Genomic DNA, 21,531 nt, shown 5'->3' on the forward strand with positions numbered 1-21,531 from the left:
ATATATAACGTTATGACAAAGAAGACCAGTTTATCAGACGCAATGATGTTAGACGATAATTGTAATACACGCAATTCATCTGCGCAGCATTGATTTCATGGGATTCAAGGGTGTGATCAGTGTCAGATGTACAGGTACAGGTACTGTAGCTACTTGAACCAGTGATGAGTCATTTAACCTACACATCATTTTATCTGCTGCCTTGTGTTGTCTTGATTTTTCCCTCTCTCCTCCTCTATTCCTTCTTTCCTCACCCGTTTGTTTTTCTTCTCTATTATGTGATGTCATTGATGTTTTGACAGGGGAATTTCTTTGATAAGCTTTTAGTGGCTTCTAACCTCTCCGGCACTTTTCTTTTTTTAATCTTGTAAATGTTATACTGTCTGTTTTTAACATTATATGCAAATAAACTAATCTAAACTAAAGCTAAACATTATTCATCCCGTTATGCGTTGCCACGCATGTTTCCTCCTCCTGCAGCTGCCACGGTGTTGGCCTTTTCTCTAATGTTGCTTTTCTCCTCCTCATATTTTAGTAGAATTAATCTCTGAGCCTCACTACAAATACTTTATTTTCCTCACATACGGCGCTCTGTGAGGACGCTTAGTGACGCTGCGCTTCTCTCATGATTGTGATTGGTCCGCTGCGTGCGCGTTCACGGCTCTTGATAAAGAAACCCTGGGTTGAGTTACCGAGTTGATATCCAGTGTCGTGATACCGATTATCCTGATTGCCATTGTTAGGGTTAGTCAACCCAGGATAGGTCTGGGTAACCCAGGAAAGGGTGACCTCGCTTCATGCTACAGGCCCCAGCTCAAGCCCAGCACCTGTGAAAGACAGCAAACAGCCAAACAGACAGGAAAACAAAAACGGGCATGGCCGTCACTCTCTGGCTTTGCGCCCTTGTTGGAGCCACAGTGGCAGTTTGTTTTCTTGGCAGCTCTGTTCTGCGCAATTGGAGTTATTCCTTCGTGCTGTTTGCTTTGCCTGAACTCATGTTTGAAGTGTGGTTGTCCTGTGAGAACCTCGTGTCTCTGAACAGTCAGAGAAACAGCCCGTTTTCAGCTTTGTGACGATGACTTTTAAAGTTTTTAAAGAGTTTATTTAGCTTAAAGAAGCAGGAAAATGTTCTCAGCAGCACATTAAGGGACATCTTCAGTTTCTCACAAACATTCAACATCAACACATCTGGAGATACATGGTTTACAGTGGACAAGAAGGGGCTGGTACTGTCTGCTGAAGGTTTTACCTGAGAGGACATATTTGGATGAGATGAATCGACTCTTGTATGTACAGCCACAATGTTTACTTTTTCAGGTGCCAGCGTCAGGCTCCAAAAAGTAAACACCCAAAGCGTCGTCCTCTGCTGAGCCAGGTTCACTCACTCGCAGCATCGTGTTTTTGTTTTCAGACTTTTTCCTGCTGCTGGTTAAACACATTCTTCCTCTCAGTAAAAATGTGAATCACAACCACACAAGGAGAACCCATTTAACGTACAGACAAAAAGATATTGGACATTATTGGAATGGTCGTTGTTGTGGGGTGTAAAATATTGGTGAAATAAAACAAAAATATAATGTCTCCTCTCCTACACTTAAAACATTTAAGGTTGACGTCGGTCTTTCGTCTCATTTTTAGACCTTGGATATCATAAAAACTTAAATAAATTTAAGATGTTTTAAGACTCAATAGAGACCCGTGAGGACCCTGTAGAGTGAGTTTTGGTAAACTGGGACAATTTAGTTTTGCAATGAGCATCTTTTCAACGAATACACAAAATAACCCAAACGTGCAATGCTGACGCGTTGCTGAGAAGGTGTCTGATAAGGAACATTTTCATTCTGGAACAATTTACTGAATCACACCAATGACTTTGTTCCCAACTTGATACCACTTTTTTAACATTCACACCAGCACTACAGTGTACAGAAGAAAAATAAAGAATAATTAAACACAGAACTGACTGGCAAACTTGCAACTTTGTCCGTTGCTCATTTCCTGATCTTGCTCTTCCTCATGATCCTGACCTTGATGCTTTTTTGGATCCTCTCTCTACTGAAGGGGTGATCTCAACTATTTACTCAATTACTTACAATCTCCTTTCGGATTCTCCTCAAGCCCTTAAAACTGCTTGGGAAGCGGATTTGGAAGAGGCGATTTTGGCTAATGATTGGGAAGAGATTTCGCAGAGAGTACACAGGTCATCTTCTTGTGTTAGACAGTTTAAAGGGATAGTGCACCCAAAAATGAAACTTCAGCCATTATCTACTCACCCATATGCCGAGGGAGGCTCAGGTGAAGTTTTAGAGTCCTCACATCACTTGCAGAGATCCAAGGGGAGAGGAGGTAGCAACACAACTCCACCTAATGGAGGCTGACGGCGCCCCAGATTCAAACGTCCAGAAACACATAATTGAAACCACAAAATATCTCCATACTGCTCGTCCGTAGTGATCCAAGTGTCCTGAAGCCCCGACATAAAAAGTTGTTTGGAAAAACCTCATTTGAACTCTGTTTTTAGCCTCATTGTAGCCTGTAGCTCTGACTGCCTCTCTGGGCACCGCGCTCACGTGTGTGCGCTTGTGCGAGACCGTGAGACATGGGCACCGCCTTCATGTGTGTTCACGTGCTTTCGCTGGTCTCGTGCGCACACGTTAGCACGGTGCACAGAGAGGCAGTCAGAGCTACAGGCTACAATGAGGCTAATGTCTTGAAGTAACTACTAAAAGTAATACCGTACTCAACATTCTTATGCATGATGATATAGGCGAATATTCCATTTTAGTTCTTGATTTGTCTGCGGCCAGGTTCAAGGTCAAGGTTCAAATAAACGTGTCAGTGAACTTGTGTGGTCTCCTCTGTCATTTCCAAGATGTTGAGTGTCTGCTGGGAGCGGGCCACATGCAGAGACGTGTTGTTTGCTGTGTCGTGCAGCGAGGTGAAGAAGCAGAGGAGGGCCAGGCAGGCCCCTGTTGCAGCAGCGACCCTTCTTACTGGAGGTCCAAAGATGAAGAAGAGGAGCAGAAAGGTTCTTGTTTTGGTTGGTGACATTTCAGGGTCACGTGTCACAGTGACCACGGTGCTGTTCAGTTGGCCATCTTTTGTCTAAAGACCAAAAGAGGCCACAGCAGCCATTTTACGAGGGCTGAACTTACAGGACATGATTTACATGTCCAGTTTAGAGTTGCACAGATGAAAAAATCATCCGTGATGTCCAGTGGTCCCCACAATAGCTTTATTATTTCTCCACTCTGTCATTCGAATCTAATTTGCATGTAATTGTAATTTTATTTGCATCTAATTTGGTGCTGATATTTGGACGAGGAGAAATGGTCAGCCTTTGTCTTTATTGTCCTCAAGTTCAAATGCTATGCGTAGTCCATCACACCTCTTCTACATACCAGTTTAAACACTGAGGAAACTCGATCCTAATTCAAGTCTCCTGAACTTTCACAGACTATGTATTAATCGTGTAACTTTTGCATGCTGGGAAATCTTGAGGAGCGGTAACCTGGTGCTCTATAATATCATACGGATGAATTAAAAATAACTCTGCATCAGGATATTTTGGAAATTAATCTTTAAAACTGTCATGTCGGGGCGTCGGTGGCTTAGTGGTAGAGCAGGCGCCCCATGTACAAGGCTGTTGCTGCAGCGGCCCGGGTTCGACTCCAGCCTGTGGCCCTTTGCTGCATGTCTCTCCCTCTCTCTCCCCCCTTCACACTTCACTATCCTGTCAATTAAAGGCAAAAATGCCCTAAAAATATCTTTTAAAAAAAACAAAACTGTCATGTCAGTGTGTTTTTGCTGACACGACATCCCATTGCAGCCTCTGCAGCGATGATGGAAAGTAACTGATTACATTTTCAATTTTAAGCTACTTTACTTGAGTATTTCCATGTTCTGTTACTTTGTACTTCTGATGCACAGAGTGAAATATTTTACTTTTTCCTTCACTTTATTTCTTTGACAGTTGTAGTTACAGTTACATTAAAAACACATATGTTGAATACCAAACTACCATACAGTGTCAAAGACTTCAGACCTTTATGGCTCGTGACCCGTTATAAAATATATTACAGCTGGATTCCTTTGTCATGTATCAGCTTTCTGTGAGTTGTTCCAAACCTCTGACATGGTTTTATTTACATGGTTGTGGCAGGGACTTTTTCTTTTTCTTTTCTTTTTTTGAAAGCCGGTGCAGAAGTTAGCTAGAATCAGAATCAGAAACGCCTTATTGATCCCCGAGAGGAAACTGTGGTTCACAACAGTGGCTCCGATGTAAAAAGTAGAGATTTATAAGAGGTAAGAATAAGAGTATAATAATAATAATAAATTATATTTGTAAGCGCTTTTAACAAATGCCCAAAGAGACTTTACAGTTTTTTAAAAATCATAAAATAGAGCAAAGTCAGAATAAAAAACAGCAATAAAACACCATAAAACACACAAACTTATACATTAAAAGCTGATTAAAAAAGGTGAGTTTTGAGCATGGTCTTGAATGTTGGGAAGTGTGTGCAGATACGGATGGGTTTGGGGAGTGAGTTCCAGAGGGAGGGGGCAGCGATGGAGAAGGCCCTGTCCCCCCAGGTTCGGTGCTTGGTCCGTGCAGGTAGTGAGAGGAGATTTCCTTTGGATGAGCGGAGGTCGCGGGAGGGGGTGTGGTGGTGGAGTAGGTGTGTGAGGCGGGAGGGGGCCTGGTTGTTGAGTGCTTTGTGTGTGAGGAGGAGGATTTTGAACTGTATGCGATGTGTGATGTGGAGCCAGTGTAGGTTTTGGAGGACGGGGGTGATGTGCTCTCAGGAGCGGGTGTGGGTGAGCAGGCGGGCAGCGGAGTTCTGGATGTATTGAAGTTTATTGAGGAGTTTGAATGATGAGCCATAGAGGATGCTATTGCAATAGACCAGTCTGGATGTGATAAATGCGTGGATGAGGGTTTCTGCAGCAGAGAAGGTGAGTGAGGGGCGGAGACGGGCGATGTTCCTGAGGTGGAAGAAGGCAGTCCTGGTGATGTGATTGATGTGGTGGTCAAACCTTAGCTGGCTGTGGAAGATGATTCCTAGGTTGCTGGTGGCTCTGGTGCGGGATGTGGGGTCAATGATGATTATGTCCGATTTGTCTCTGTTCAGTTGGAGATAGTTTGTTTGCATCCATGATTTTATTTCAGTGAGACAGTTGGTGAGTGTGGAGTGGGTGGTGTTGATGATGGCTCAACACCTGGGACGGGCCCTAAATCACAGAGCTAATGTTAGAGGAGCTGATGGGATCACATTTCACCTCGTGCAGTTTTACCTTGTAGGATTCCATGTGATGAATAAATGATTCACTGATGCAATATATCATTATTATGATGCTCACCTTCGTCACAAAGTATAATATTTTATTCACACAATATATTTCCATCCTCATTCTGTGAGGGTAGTTTAGCAGTGTGGGTGCAGACCTGTAGTTCTGTTTGCCTTTTGGGCAAAGCACTGGCACGGTGCCCTCACTACCTTCTGTGCTGTTGCGCCACCCGACCAGTGATTACTTTAGATTGTACTCTGCACAGAGTGAATCACCAAGACACTTTTTGTCCTGGTGGAAAAGGAAACTCCCCCCTCATGTAAAACGTCACCTCTGCTCTCTTGAGAACAGACATGTCAACACCTTATTTATTTATGATGCATGAACAGGACGGACGGAGCCTTGGCCACAGCACATGGTGAGAGCTGTTGTATTTCAATCATTTCATGTAAACCTGAAAATTATCAGAAGAATGTGAGGATTCAGAAACATTTGAAAACACAAGAAGTTATCACGTGAAATGAAGAATATTTAAGACGCTGCAACATTTCTGAGGCAGACGTCAAATTCAAGCAAATCTGTGGCATTTACAAATTCAAACACTTTACAAACGGGGCGGCTGTGGTTCAGAGGTAGAGCAGGTCGTCCACTAATCAAGAGATCGGCAGTCCACATGTCAAAGTATCCTTGACAGGAACATCTGTCCAACTGCTCCTGATGGCTGTGTGTGAGAGCGTGTGAATGGTTACTGAGTAGCAGATGGTACCATGTACAGTAGCCTTGGCCACCAGTGTGTGAATGTGTGTGAATAGGTGAATGTGACATGTAGTGGTCGAAAGACAAGTGCAGTCCATTTACCATTTACTTCTTTGAACAAAAACATCAGAAGTGCGTTAGCTAGCTGGTGGTGCCAGTTCTGTTTAGCGTTCATGTGCACATCCTCTTCTCAGCGTACCCCCTGATGTGGAAACACCGCCAAGATTTTGCTGGCTGTTTGGTTAGTTTTTGGAAGCAAATTTGGTCATGACTATGATTCTGTCGGAGGAAAGACGACAGGAACTCTGCTGCTGCAGGAAGTCGGACTAAAACTCTTTCCACTGTGAAAAACACGTCCTCAAACCTCCGCTCTGAAACACTGATTACGACCTGAAGCTCCAGGAAATACACCCCACCAAAGGAGAGCCCTCCTCGGCTCGGAGGTCGGCTGTAGCTCTGCACTGGCTAAACAACCCAAACTGGACTTTACTGGTGGACAGCTGCAGACACAGAGAAGTGATGAAGCTGGTGGTTGAATATGTGCTGGATGAAATGTTGCTCCATGAGTGACTCTCCGTCTGTCAGACAGATCTCTGCGAAAATACCGCTCACAGGCAACTGAAGACCTCCAGGTCAGCAAAAATAAATAAAAAAATTGCACTAACTAGCCTCAGCTACACTTATAGGTGACCACCCTGACATTCATACAGAGACACATCTAAATTCTGGGGAGATATGCTGTTACCAGTTTTACTGGGTTTACTGGAAAAGTAGTATAACAAGTGGTGTAACAACTTACTGTTGGCAGGGAGTAATAAGTGAAGTAATAAAATTACTTTTGAAAAAAGTGATGAGTAATTTATAAATTTAATTTATAACATTTTTAGAGTAACAAGCCCAACACTGGTCTCGGATCATAAACCAAAAGCTTTGCTCTGTTTAGTCCTCACCCCTTTCATAACAGCTCCTCTCCCAAATCCCAAACTCCAATTCTTCCATCAAAGCAGCAAATGAGGTCGACCTGCACCCTGCGCCTGCACCGCCACCGAGGCACCAGCGATGCAACGTTTGTTCCACCGGTCGAGCACTTCCTCTACATTTGTGTACAGCTCTCCTCACAACATCTCACACTGGATGACAAAAAATGTTGTCAGAGAGCAAAGCAGCCAGCAAACGACCAAGTTCCCCAAGTTTACTAAAATGCCTACTGGACAACAAGCGGACAGCAGAGACGAACCATTCCAGTGACGTCACCAACCAGCTTGTTGAGAGACAGCTGCGCCCTGCTCGACAAAACATGAGCTGCAATCTGGTTTTATCATGACTGATTGCAGAGTCATTATCTTGCCTCAGATAAACGTCAAACAAACCACGGTCATATTGTTCTCCTCCTTAAAGCACACCGAGAGTCCATTTATCATGAAAGTCCTGCCTGTCGTGGCACAGACACCTGACCTCAGCCCTGCTGAACGTTTATGGAGGCACTCAAAGAAAGAGAAAGCCGAGAGTTCTGTGGCATCATGACGAGCTCTCTGGAACACCATCAGATCCTGCTGAGATGATGTGAGTCATCAGGTGATGCTCAGACTGGTGGAGTTCATGCTGCTCAAGCGTTCACTGTCATTAATGCAAAAGACTAAATAAGATATTCTGAACTTCATGTACACTTGACATTTGCAATAAAAAAAGTTATTTTGCAACAACAAATGCAAAATCTTCTTGTGTCCATGAAAATTTTGCACTCAGAAAGTAGAAGTGTAATCACCCTCTCACCCTCTCACCCTCTCAGGCTGGGGTCCTCTACCAGAGGCCTGGGAGTTTGAGGGTTCTGCGCAGTACCTTAGCTGATCCTAGGACTGCACAATTCTGGACTGAGGCTTCAGATGTTGTTCCTGGAATCTGCTGGAGCCACTCTGTCAGTTTGGGGGTCACAGCCCTGAGTGCTCCTACAACCACAGGGACCACGTCATCTTTGACCTTCCACATCTGTTCCAGCTGTTCTTTCAACCCTTGATACTTCTCCACCTTTTCGTGTTCCTTCTCTCTGATGTTGCTGTCGGCTGGTAACGCCACATCTTCCACCACTGCCCTCTTCTGGTGTTTGTCAACCACCACTATGTCCGGTTGGTGAGCCAGCAGCTGTTTGTCAGTCTGGAAGCTGAAGTCCCACAGGATCTTAGCCCTGTTGTTCTCAATCACCTTCGGTGGTGTGTCCCATCGGGATTTGAGTACTTGGAGTCCCTACTGGGTACAGATGATCCTGTGCACTATCCCAGCCACTTGGTCGGGCCTCTCCATGTTCGCTGATCCTGCCTGCATCTTACACCCTGCCACTATGGCTGGACCGTCTCAGGGGCATCTTTGATGATGATGTGTTGTCAGTCCTCATAATTTTAGGCAGGTGATGGCAGGAAACTGCATGACGTTATTGTTCTGCTGATGTGGTAGTTTCCCCTTCAGACCGTCTGACAGACACAGAGCCCTGTTTGGGACTCTCTCTGGACGAGGCAAAGGTTCAGCTGTGTGCTGCTCTTCATCGGAGGTAGAATACTGAAACTAACTGAAAACACTTCTGTTACGTCCCCGTTTGAGCCCAGGGGATGAGGGGAGTAACATATAAAATGTTAACCGGGTGTTTTTGGAAGAAGCAGAGAGGAGAGCAGGTTAACTTTGACCGAACAATTATTTATTTACAAAAAACAGAATATAATGCGAACGTAAAGCGAGCTGCTCCAAATGAGTAGCCGGACCACTATAAAACACAAGCAAAAGAAAACATGAATTCGGGCCAACAAAGCAGCAACTACCAAACACCCTCCCTTCCACACCAAGGGAGTACTCACTGGTCGTTTAACGCGAAAAATGCTTCCAGGCTACCTGACACGCCACACACACAGCTCGGCTGCCACAGTCCACTGAACAACCAAACTCGCAGCCAGTCCTTCCACTTTTTATAGTTCCCCCATTTCAAGTGGCTTCAGGTGTGCTGATCCACCTGTAATGAGGGAGAGGCGGGACCTGGAGAAAAAAAAGGAAGGGGACACAAAGAAAAACAACACACAGGCCAGCGGCCGTAACAACTTCTGAGCTTCCTCTGTTCCCAGGCTGTGCAAACATTTCTCTGTCTTTGTACAGTGGCAGGGAATGAATGCTTTCAGATTTAGTTCTCCAAAATGAACTGAACAAATAACATCCATGCACCACTCAGGGGACATGGGTCTGACTGCACACTGAACCTCATCTCTTCAGACGCATGAAGAGATTTCCTATTTAGTTACACACATGGCAAACACTGTTTGAAACTTTGCAAGCAGACACCTCTTGCAAGAATAACAACAGCTGATCACTGAGCTGATGTTGAGTTTAACCTGCCGTTTGCTGTTTGCTCTGCGTTCAATGTAAATGTTAGTGATGGAGCAGTTCTGCTTCAGTTGTAGCTGTGCCACAGGCAAATGTTTTAAGGAAGGAGTTTAGAAAAGATTTGATTACATTTGGAGATCTTGTTGCTTCAACCTGAGAGTTACCTTTTAAACGTGCTTTAAAATCAGCACTGATAGATTTGATTGTGTACAACAGGAGGGACAACATGACTGCATGACTCAGCTTCAGTGACCACTCAGAGGGACCGGACTGGAAAGAACAGGCTCAAGGATCAACAAGCTTTTCCCACTGACCTTGAGACAGTGATATGCATCACACCTCTGAAATATCAGTTGTAGAATTGGCACTGAAATATTCTTACAAATTCATGACTTGCTATCATCGATCAAACATCACCTTGTAAAAAAAACTCAGGGTTAAAAATAGATCAAGTCTCTGAAGAACTATCAGTGATGTTCAAGACAAGGAACAAACCCTGGGCGATAGTGAGGCGCACTGGCAAGCCTGCACACGACCCCTCGTCTGACTCACGGGATGTAAACTGTGGCTACAAGTCTGCCAATGGCCGACTCCCATCTGCATCTGCATGTTACTGTTGTTTTTAAATCCCCCTCGCAATGGGAAACAACAACCTATGCACTGATCCTAAGTGCTGTATCGTAGGCAGCTGGACTTGTTTGAATTTCTTGAAGATGTTGGCGTGGAGTCGACGGCTTTAAACCTCGTGTGGGTGTGAACCCTTAAAGGGACAGTGTGTAGCATTTTCAGTTGTTTATTGGCAAAAATCAATGCCTGCATTCATAAACATGTCATCACTGGTGTTTCATTACCTCCACCAATAATCGGACTTCTTCTCGTAAAAGGAGAATTTTAGATTTGTTTGTACATTGGTCGGATAAGTCGTCTGGGGGGTTTCATAACATTCAGCAACATCTTGAGAATACATCCGCCAGCAAAGGACATACAGCCCCGCCTTCGGCGTTTTTGTTGAGAGCCAGGCCAGCGCTGTGTGACTGAGAAGCCTTTGCAAGCCAGTATGAGACACTCTGGGCACCTACCCTAGAATAAAGAGGGAGGGAGTGGAGGTGGATAGTCAAATAAAGTCTGGACTTTAACCTGGGAGTGCAAATCATTTTTTATATGAAAGCAAATAGTGTGCTAGTATATGTGACATGATGTATGTCATGTAATGTTAAATAATTTTACTAACAGTTGTATTTATTTTAAGCCAAACCATGACCTTTTTCTGAACCTAACCACATTCTTTTGTTGTCCAAAGAGGTACACATAACACAAAGTTTTGAAATGGAAATATTCCTCCTATTCTTGCCTGATATCCGACTTCAGTGTCTCAACAGTCCGAGGTCGACCTTGTCGTATTTTGTGCTTCATCATGTTCCACACATGTTCAGTGGGAGACAGGTGTGGACTGCAGGCAGGTCAGTCTGGTACCTGCACTCTGTCACTACGAAGCCACGCTGTTGGAACACATACACAGTGTGTCTCAGTGTCTCGCTGGAAGAAGACGGGACGTCCCTGAAAAAGATGACGTTGTCTGGATGGCAGCATATGTTGCTCCAAAACCTGTATGTACCTTTCAGCATTCATGGAGCCTTCACTGATGTGAAGTTGGCTTTGAACTTTGAGCTGGTAACAATCTGGATGGTCTTGGAGGACAGGATGTCCATGACGGTCTGGTCACACCACTTTGTGTCAGTCCATCTCAGATGAGCTCAGACTCAGAGAAGTGGGTGGAGCTGTTTCTGGATGTTGTTGATATCTGGCTTTCACTCTTTATGGTAGAGTCGTTCGTAGATGCAGCGCTGTGTTGACTGACAAGGTTTTTCAAAATGTTCCTGAGCCCATGTAGTAATATCCAACACTGTCACTCCAACCTTGTTACATATCGACATTTGATCATGGACTGTCAACGTTGAGATATGACGTACCGTCGTTAAAGGTTGCTTTTTTCATTGGTTTCTGACGCCACAAGTCACTCCCCAAGCGCTGGATTTCGACGACATCGGAGTGAGACCGGGCCTGTGACAGAGGCATTATGTTTTTAGGTTGTACAGCCATCCGTCTGTACATCCCATTCTTGGCCCAATCTTATCTCATGAAACCTTGAGGGAATTTCTTCAACTTTGGCACAAATGTTCACTTTGATTCAGCATTGATCATCATGTTTTAACATCATATCTCAGGAACAGAAGGGGAGACATTTGGTCAGACACTGAATTGGTGACTGAATTTTAATGTTCATAGGTCTCAAAGGTCACTGTAACCTTGTCTGTCTCATTCATGTGAATGCAATATCTCAAGGGCACTGAGAGAGAATTTCTTCAAATTTGGCACAAACGTCCTCTTAGTATCAACAATGAACTGATTCAGTTTTAGTGGTCAAAGGTCAACGTGGCCTCATCTTTCTCACTCTTGTGAACGTGATATTTTAAGAACACATGGAGGGAATTTCTTCAAATTTGGCACAAACGTCCACTTAGTATCAACAATGAACTGATTCAATTTTTGTGGTCAAAGGTCAATGTGACCTCATCTGTCTCACTCTTGTGAACACAACATTTTGAGAACATATGTATGGATTTTCTTCAAATTTGGCACAAACGTCCCCTTGAGTTCAACGATGAACTGATTAGATTCAGGTGGTCAAAGGTCAGTGTGACCTCACAAAACATGTTTTTGTCCATAACTCAAGAATTCATACATTAAATGTGACCAAACTTGACACAAATAATGAAGGTCAAAAGGTCAAAGGTCAGCTTGACTGTGACATCATCATGTTTTAATGTCATATCTCAGGAACAGAAGGGGAGACGTTTGGCCAGATACTGAATTGGCGACTCTAATCTTGAAACATTATATATCAAAGGCTCGCGGCCGTTCTGTATTACTTTCAAAAAGTTAACCTCCTGTAGATCAACTTTTCTCCGAACTTCTCGTGGTGTGGCAGCATCTTTCTTTATGTGGCACGAACCTTGAACAACCTCCCAGATGATGTCAGACGAACCCCGACTCCAAGCACTTTTAATTCAAAGCTAAAAATGTCCGTTTTAACAGAGCCTGTAACAACTTACTTTTAAACTGGATTTAACTGGATCATCATCAGCACCTCTTAGGCACTTTGGCTATTTTTTAATGGTAACTTTTTATTGTCAATAATTAAGTCATAAATCTTGAAACTGTGCTGATTGTATAGATGTTCTGTGTGTGAAGCATCCATGTTTTCACTGACATGGATGGAGACTGTCAGAGCGTTCAACCGTGGTGTGGTAATTCTAGTTGGGTTTATTGGTGGTGTAACCAATTACACAGCAACTCTACAGCTTTAATTATTGATTTAAAATAGAAATTTGGAGACAGGTTTCAACCTGCGTTGTGTACACTGACGGCATCTACGCAGAGTGCTGGACTATCTTTCCCAAACAGGGAGTGGCAATGAGAGCCACAGAGGCTCTGATGATGTTTTACTGGTCTGATGTGTGTATGACAAATTTCAGTTACACAGGAAAATCATAGTTATCATTATTAAAGGGCAGTTTATAGGTGTGGGTACAAGCTTGGAATCATCTTTTGGGCAAAGCACTGTAGGTTCAATGTCCGTCACAACCCTCTCTCCTCTTGCTCCACCCCATCAGTTATTATCTTTACATCCTACTTTATCACTGCACTTAGTACAGGCACTGAGACACGCTTCTTCCTGGTAACAAACAGCACTGCCCCTCAACTCACCTGTGGCCAGTCTCGCCTTATTTATTTGGGAAGTAGACGTGTCAACATTCCACACAGTTGGTCACACCTCACTGATCGCTGGACGGTTTATGTCACATTAACAGGACGAGTGGGACCCCGACCACAGCAGATGGTGAGAACTGGAGAACTTTCATGTAGAATTTTAAATGTCATCACTTTATCTTTTAATGTTAACTTTAAATAAACAGTGTCTTCCTCCTGATGGTGATCCAACAGCCACCATCAGAATTTGGAGACATCACATTTTGAAGCTCTTTTTATGAGACGTGAAGCTGAACTGTTTGAAATTTAACCTTTGCCATTTTTTTTAATGATTCACGACTAAATGAATAAAATAAATAAATAAAACTTATTCACTGTAAACTTGCCTTGCTGAATATTTATTTGTTGTTAGGTTATTTTACTTAATTATTTATTTGTAGATTTTATCTTACTTCTTATTCCTGAACTCGTTTAGTTTTTTTTATTTTGACCTGGAGTGTTGTGAAAGGCGCCTATAAATAAATTGTATTATTATTATTAATAGATTATGAGACCGGTCACTCTCTGCTGTTTATTCGTCTCTCTTTGTTTCTTTCTTTGAAGGAAATGTTAAATTTGTAGGTAGACGTTTGCGTTCTGTTTCAACCATGAGACATGTTTTTCACTGTCACCACTCACAATAAATAATAATAATAAATATATAATATATGTGAAATGTATTATATATAAATGTAAGTAGTTGACACATATAAGTAAGTATAGAGAATATTGTATGTGTAAATATATAAAGTAAAATTAAAGATAAAAGAAATGACATTTAAACAGCAGAGAGTGACCAGTCTGTGTTCTCCTAATGTCATCATTAATGTTTACATAAATGCAAAATGAAATCTAAAACAATTTGTCCTCACGTTTCGTATTAAGAGCTTCAAAATGTGTTTTTTTTTAAAAAATTGCTATTGTGCAACATCAGGAGGATGCAAGTAATTTTATTTTTAAATTTAACATTCTATCTATCTATCTATCTATCTATCTATCTATCTATCTATCTATCTATCTATCTATTGGAAACACGATCAATATTTTGCACTTCAGTTTAGTTCAGATTGAAACTTGTGTAACGTCAGGTCCAGTCGGTGTGATACGTGCTTTACAACAATGACTAAAAGTCACGTTTAGCTTTATTAAACAAAACTCCTCACTCCTGTTTCTTGCTAGGAATTTATTTTTATATTGTATATTTATTTTGTTACTCCTAAGTTGTATTTTAGGGCCGTTCTTCTTTTGTTAGGAATGCTCTAAAGACTCCACTTAGGAGTTAAAAGCAGAGGTGGGGGACTCGAGTCGCAAGTTTTAACCCTTCGAAACCTGCAGTGAAGTCACTCCAGACACATTTCACAAGTATTTTTTAAACCTCAGCAAAATGGTTTTATTTCTTTAAAAATAACTGTATGTTTATTATTATTATTTATTTATTTTATCATAATAATACATTTAAAATTTGGTTACAGAAAAAAAAATATACGTAATATATTTTTATTATTTATTATTTCATTTCGACCTCTCTTTAAAGTCATTTCCTGTTTTGTTTTTTGTTTAACTTTTATTTTTTCGCTCTAATTTTCACTTTTTTTGTAACATTTTACTGAACTCATAATCATGTTTGGGTCATTTCTTGTTTTTAAAGAAATCATTTAGCTCAGGATTAAAAGCGTTAACGACTTGAGACCTGCTTGACCAACACTGATGAAAGACTGGACTGGACTTTGACGTGGTATTCATGACTTGAAATTTGACTTTGACTCGAGACAGATGACTTGAAAGGACTTGACTTTTTTTCTTAATTAAATATGAATATGATCATTAATATATATAATATGATGCACATGTTGCAGCGGCGGCTGATATTCATGCCCACGCTACCACAGCTCTGTCCTCCTCGTGTGTTCAGCGGCATCATGAGCTTCACTGCTTCGTGCTTTTATTCAGTTCTATCTGCGTGATACGTGTCAGTTAAGTTTTTAAGAAGCATAAGTATTGAGCGTGCTTTGTAACCAGCGCCACACCGTCAGCTCCGGGCCGTTACACACACTCATTCACCACTGTGAAAGCAGATACATGTGCTGGCAGCTTTCTATGCTCAGGCTCTGCTCTTATCTGTACAAGGTTTTGATAAGACCACAGTTTAACAACTGCTCCTGCCTCCTGTCCCAACATAAGGTTGTGAGTGTGTGCAAGTGCGTGTGCACCATAAGGTAGTTTTCCCTGTGACTTTTTATTTGGCCTCCCGTTCCTGCTTGGCTCGTTTGGGGATTTTAACAATGTGTTATTATCTCAGCTGCTCTCTGTCTTTCACCCAGATGATGTTACAGAGGCCCGACTCTGGCCACTTTTAATTCAAAGCTAAAAACGCTCCGTTATAACACAGCCTGTAATCACTGCAAACTTATGTTAAACTGGATTTCAAATCATTTTAAATAATATCTTTATCTTTGCACATCATCTGCACTTTTGCTATTTTTAATGATAACTTTTTATCGTAAATAATTTGGTCATAAACAAAAATCTCTTCAGACTCTACTCAGCCACTGTCCTCTGAATACGAACTTCTCCCATCAGGAAGAAGATTTCATATACCAAAGTGCAAAACAAACTGCCTCAAATTATCATTTGTTCCAGCCTCCATTAAGCTGTTGAACAATGTTAAAAACTAGTGCAATAGAGCAACGAGCAACGAGCATTAAACACACGGCACTTCAGCACTCAGCACTTTTTCTTGCACTTTAGGCATCTCTGTATGTTTCTGTGTTGTGATTGTTAAATGTAGTCCATGTCTGTTTCATGTGATAGAACTGTCATTGTGATGACCTGTGAAGCAATGAAATGTAGCACTGTGCCCAAGATGAATTTCCCTTAGGGGACAATAACGTTTACCTTACCTTACCTTTTGTAGCTCTGTTCGTTACTCTTTCATTGTAAATCTGCATCCTTTGTGATGTTTTATATTTTATTGCTCTGTAAAGCTCTTTGAATTGCCCTGGTGTATAAAATGTGATATACAATTAAAGCTGCCTCGCCGTCTCCCACGAAGCGCTGAGCATACGACAAGATTTCTGCTCATGTCCAAAACTTCCTGCGCATTCAAAAACATACCTCATTCTGAAAAGTCGAGAGCAACGTAATATTTGGAGAAAGAAGTTGTAATGTTTTCAGAAAGTAAGTTGAAATATTGTATATAACAAAAATAAAGTCATATCGTTTCAAGAAAATATCCACGTGCTCGATAGTCATTTTTCAAAAGGTTGAAAAATGAAGCCTATGTGAAAGTGTTAAAGTTCCTCTAATGACCACTTGAGGCTGGCTCCAAGAGCGAGTCAATCCCCACAGACCTCCATGTTAAACAACAACACGTTGTTATGTTTGCTGCATTAACTTTCGTTCTTGTCCCGGCCACGTTTCCCCCGACACAGCCGGGCAATCGGTCGCGTATCATGCTGATATTAAAAGAAGCCTTTTTTGTCAGTGTCTGACACCACAAGTCACTGCTCAAGCACCGGATTTCGACAACTTCGGAGTGAGACTGAGCTCTAGTTTTTATATAACTCACCTGTTTACGTTTTTTTCGAGCTCAAAGTTACGCACATTTGAGGGCGGGGCCGCTTCAGCGCTTGAGGCCGTCTGTAAAACATCGCCAGAGTCTATGAGTCAGATCCAATCCATGCTCCTTTACAGCTCCAGCCTCTCGTCTAAATATGGTCATCACAGGCTCCAAAAAAACCCAAAATGACGTTGGCTGAAATGCCGAACTCGAGGCTGCAAAATGGCAGTAACGTCCATCTGCATTATTGGGGGCGCGGCACGGCTGCGACTCGCGTCGAGGCGCTTGTTTCTCTTTTTTGTTTTAGGTTTGTTTTTCTTTATGTTTAATGGGGTCTCGTCTAAAGTGAGCACGGGGAAATGTTTATGCACATGTTTGTTTTCGTGCTATGTGGACTGTGGTTGCAAATGCAACAAATATGCTGGAATATGGATCCACGTGTGGACATGAACTGTGGGGCTGCAAAGACCGGCGTTTCATCTGCTGGCTCTGCGCTCCTATACAGCAGAGAAACACTGTTGGAACTAAGATGCTGTCAGGGGATTGTCACTTCACGGGATCGGGTCTTGTACCTTGCACCGGGGCTCCTGGACAGCATTCCTCCGGCGCTGATAAGAGGACTCCGGCGGTGAAGGAAACGAGGAAAGAGAGGAGGGTTGCGGAGACGCCTGCGCGCGAGGCACACAAGGCCACCACTTCCATCTGTGATCCTCGCAAACCTGCGGTCAATTAACAACAAAATGGATGAGATCCGTGCCTATACAAGGTACTGTTCAGAGTTCCGGGAGGCATCGTTGCTGTGCTTTACTGAGAGCTGGTTACATCCCTCGGTGTCGGACTCTGTCTGTGAAATCGACGGCTTTACTTTGGTGAGAGCAGACAGAGATACCAGCACCTGTAAGAGCAAAGGGGGCGGGATCTGTGTTCTAATAAATGATCAGTGGTGCCGTCAATACATCGTGAATGGCAGGATTTGTGACAAAGACGTTGAAATCTTGTACCTGACATTAAGACCATTCTACTTGCCAAGGGAATTTGGGTGCGTGCTGCTGTTTGTGGTATATGCACCTCCCAGTGGCAATGCGAAGCGAGCAGCAGCTACTGTTGCAGACTGTGTCCACACGATGCAGCAACAACATCCTGAGGCTCCAGCAATTGTTGTCAGAGATATGAACCAGTGTAAATTGGACTTAATGATGCCAGGATTCAAACAATATGTAAAGGGTGGAACGAGGAAGAATAAGCTGTTGGACAAATGCTTTGTAAACGTGGAGGGAGCATATGTGTCAAGGATAAGACCACCAATAGGCACCTCAGATCATAATGCGGTTCATCTTGTACCTGCTTATAAATCTAAATTGAAACGCTTCAAACCAGAGAAGAAAGTAATTAAAGTGTGGTCACCTGATAATATTGAAAAACTGAAAGCATCATATGACTGTACCATGTGGGAAGTGTTCCACCATGATTCCCTGGATGAAACAGTAACAACAGACTATATAGATTTCTGTGTACAGTCAATGATACCAACTAGGGAAATAAAAATATACCCAAATAACAAGACATTCATAACAAAAGAGGTTAAACACATTATAAACCTGCGAAAGATGGCTTTCAAAAACAAGGACATTGGAGGACTAAAACAGGTAGTAAACTACTAGTAAACTTTTACGGGAGGCAAAGAGGAAACACAGGCTTAAATTAGAGGAGGCCTACAGAAGCAAAAGTAGCAAACAGTTATGGGATACAATGAAAGCTATGACTGGGCTGTCAACCACCCAAAAAGCTCTGGTGGTAGACAATGATTTAGATTTTGCAGATCAGTTGAATGGGTTTTTTGCTAGGTTTGAAAAAGGTAATGATACAGATGGGGTTGCTGAGATAACTAAAACAGTTGTACCTTCTGAGACAGATAGGATTGATGTCTCTGTTGAGCAGGTGAGAAATACCTTTAAACGTTTAGATCAGAGGAAGGCCACAGGACCAGACAATCTTAGTGCATATATTTTGAAAACTTTTGCCGATGAGTTGGCTCCTGTGTGGCAGCCTATTTACAAGTGCTCTGTGAACACATATAATACCTGTTTCCAAAGTGAAATGTCCAAAGCAACCATGTGATTATCGCCCTGTCGCCTTGACTCCGGTTGTAATGAAGGCCTTGGAAAAAATTGTAGTTAAGGACCTTAGTGAGTCCATGGCTGACAAACTTGACAGGCAGCAATTTGCATATAAGCATAATCGTAGCACAGAAGATGCAGTGGTGACACTGATGCACCTCATTCTGAAGCATCTTGATAAGCCTAAAACGACAGCTAGAGCTCTTTTCCTAGATTTCACATCGGCCTTTAATACGATCCAGCCAGAGCTCTTATTGGCTAAGATGGTTGAGAAGGAGGTAAATCCTTATTTAATTCACTGGTACCATGCATTCTTCAAAAACAGAGTACAGAGGGTCAAGGTTAACCAGACATATTCAACTTCTATAGTAACCAATATTGGAGCGCCCCAGGGATGTAAGATCTAAGATCTTTTGGTACTAGTAAGCCTATTCTGTTATTGTTCTTTCAATCTATTGTTCTCAGTGTTATGCAGTATGGAGTCAGTGCATGGTATAGTTGTCTCTCAGTGCAACTTAAAGCTCGACTGGGCAGACAGCTACGTATCTGCTCAAAGATTGTAGGCCAAACACTTGAGCCAGTTTTTAGAGCTGCATATAATAGACGAATGCTGTCCCTGGCAGACAATATTTTGTCCAACCCGACACGTTTTATTTGAAGAATACCAGTTGCTGCCATCCAACAGGAGATATAGAGTCCCTAGAGCCAGATCAAATAGACTGAGGAACTCCTTTATTCCTCAATCTGTTAAAATGTTGAATCAGTCGGGTTTGTCAGGGCAGGGGGAAATTTAATAGCCGCTAGGGTGGGGACCTGGAGGCACTGCAGCCACTTTGATGAGGTTACATATAGCACGTCACATGTCTGATGGTTGTCTCATGTCATATTTTGTTATGCTTTTGTCTGATGTGACATTTTGTCTGGTTGTCTGTTATATTATGTTGTTTTCTGTCACGAGAAACAAGTGTCTTGGACGCAAGAAAATTTTCAGAAGTGATTCTGACAAATAAAGTATTCATTCATTCATTCATTACTTTGCTGATTACGACCTCCTCCTGCATGACAGTATGAAGGCAGTGACGTCTACAATGTTTGAAACAGTCATTTCTATTTTCTAACTCATCCTCACTGTGACCTCGTCACATGTCCACGTTTGGTCATGGACTTTCCACGTCCACATGTGACGTCCAAGGTACCCTGGGTGTGTTGGTTGTTGACGTTCTGGGACGCCTTGTCAACTTCAGCCTGTTACATGTATTGTCTGTTTTCAAAATACACTTCTGTTTTCACAGGAAATGTACAGTTTGCATACAGTCTCTTTCAAAATAAAAGCACTACGTCGGTACAACATCGCAAATTTTCTTTTCCTTTGACAACAAAAGCACGTGGTTGGGTTCAGGAAAAAAGAACAGGGTTTGGCTTTAGAATCGTACAGGAAGTGATCACCGGCCTCCTGGGTGAAGGTCAGTGGTTGTTGGACCCGTCCAGCACCCCTCCCGCCAGCCCTACTCAGACTTCAGCCCCCTTAACTTAGGTTGTTGTCCTGCCATGTTTCCCCAAGACACCATCAGGTGCTGTTTAAAATCAACAGCTCTAGGGCAAGTAACATGTCTGCATGAAAGGACGGCCTTACGAATGTTTGGTGCACCTGGAGTTGACCTCTGTCATTTTGTCTCTAAATAGAAAGATAACAGAAAATATGAGAGAATGTTAATAAATAAGAGGCCTGATGTTTCTTCTGCTGTGCATGACGTTATTGTTCTGCTGATGTGGTAGTTTCCCCTTCACACCGTCTGACAGACACAGAGCCCTGTTTGGGACTCTCTCTGGACGAGGCAAAGGTTCAGCTGTGTGCTGCTCTTCATCGGAGGTAGAATACTGAAACTAACTGAAAACACTTCTGACCCACAAGCTTCCTCTGGTCCCAGGCTGTGCAAACATTTCTCTGTCTTTGTACAGTGGCAGGGAATGAATGCTTTCAGATTTAGTTCTCCAAAATGAACTGAACAAATAACAGCCATGCACCATTCAGGGGACATGGGTCTGACTGCACACTGAACCTCATCTCTTCAGACGCATGAAGAGATTTCCTATTTAGTTACACACATGGCAAACACCGTTTGAAACTTGGCAAGCAGACACCCCCCCCTCCCTCTGTATGCTCTTTATTTAATGTCAATGTTTGTGATCATTGTCAGCTGGGGCTGTGCCACTATGGAGCCAGTCCAGGAATTATCAGCCAAAACATAAAAGTGTGTGTGTGTGTGTGTGTGTGTGTCTCTACAGATGGCTGTGTACAACAGAACACCTCTTCAGATCGCTGTCGTGTGTATGTTCATCCTGCTGGCATTCTGTCTATACACATTACAATACTCTGCTGGACAGCTCACCCCAGAGGCTCCCATTGCACCAAAACTGAGGTAAAGGCCGCTCTGGGTCAGTGTGTGTGTGTGTGTGTGTGTGTGTGTGTGTGCTACCCTATCCTTATTTACCTTAAGGTGTGGACACACCAAACCGACATCAAAGAACTAGCGGCGACGAAAGCCAACTGTTGCGTCGTCTACGTCGCCTCACGTCGCCCTGTGTCAGTTGCATTTGAACACACTACACGGACTACGTCCGACGGCCAAGTAGCACGTA

The 21,531-nt window shown here is 42.7% G+C and overlaps 2 protein-coding genes across 3 annotated transcripts in view; both read left to right on the plus strand.

The window, feature by feature from the left end:
• LOC126405581 (dual specificity protein phosphatase 3-like) overlaps nt 1-21,531 on the plus strand; it is a 608,181-nt gene that overhangs the window by 474,403 nt on the left and 112,247 nt on the right. The gene's annotated exons all lie outside the window — the stretch shown is intronic.
• LOC126405562 (beta-1,4 N-acetylgalactosaminyltransferase 2-like) overlaps nt 5,685-21,531 on the plus strand; it is a 41,885-nt gene continuing 26,038 nt past the window's right edge. The window contains exons 1-2 of one of the 2 annotated variants that reach the window (XM_050069360.1): nt 5,685-5,707; nt 21,178-21,311. In XM_050069360.1, coding sequence (XP_049925317.1) covers nt 5,705-5,707; nt 21,178-21,311 — 137 coding nt within the window. In that variant the 5' untranslated portion in view covers nt 5,685-5,704. Of the gene's footprint in view, nt 5,708-13,174; nt 13,307-21,177; nt 21,312-21,531 lie in introns of those variants that run through there. The other variant, XM_050069359.1, reaches the window with a different exon arrangement.

This window comes from Epinephelus moara, chromosome 18 (genome assembly GCF_006386435.1).
Source record: "Epinephelus moara isolate mb chromosome 18, YSFRI_EMoa_1.0, whole genome shotgun sequence".
NCBI lineage: Eukaryota > Metazoa > Chordata > Actinopteri > Perciformes > Serranidae > Epinephelus > Epinephelus moara.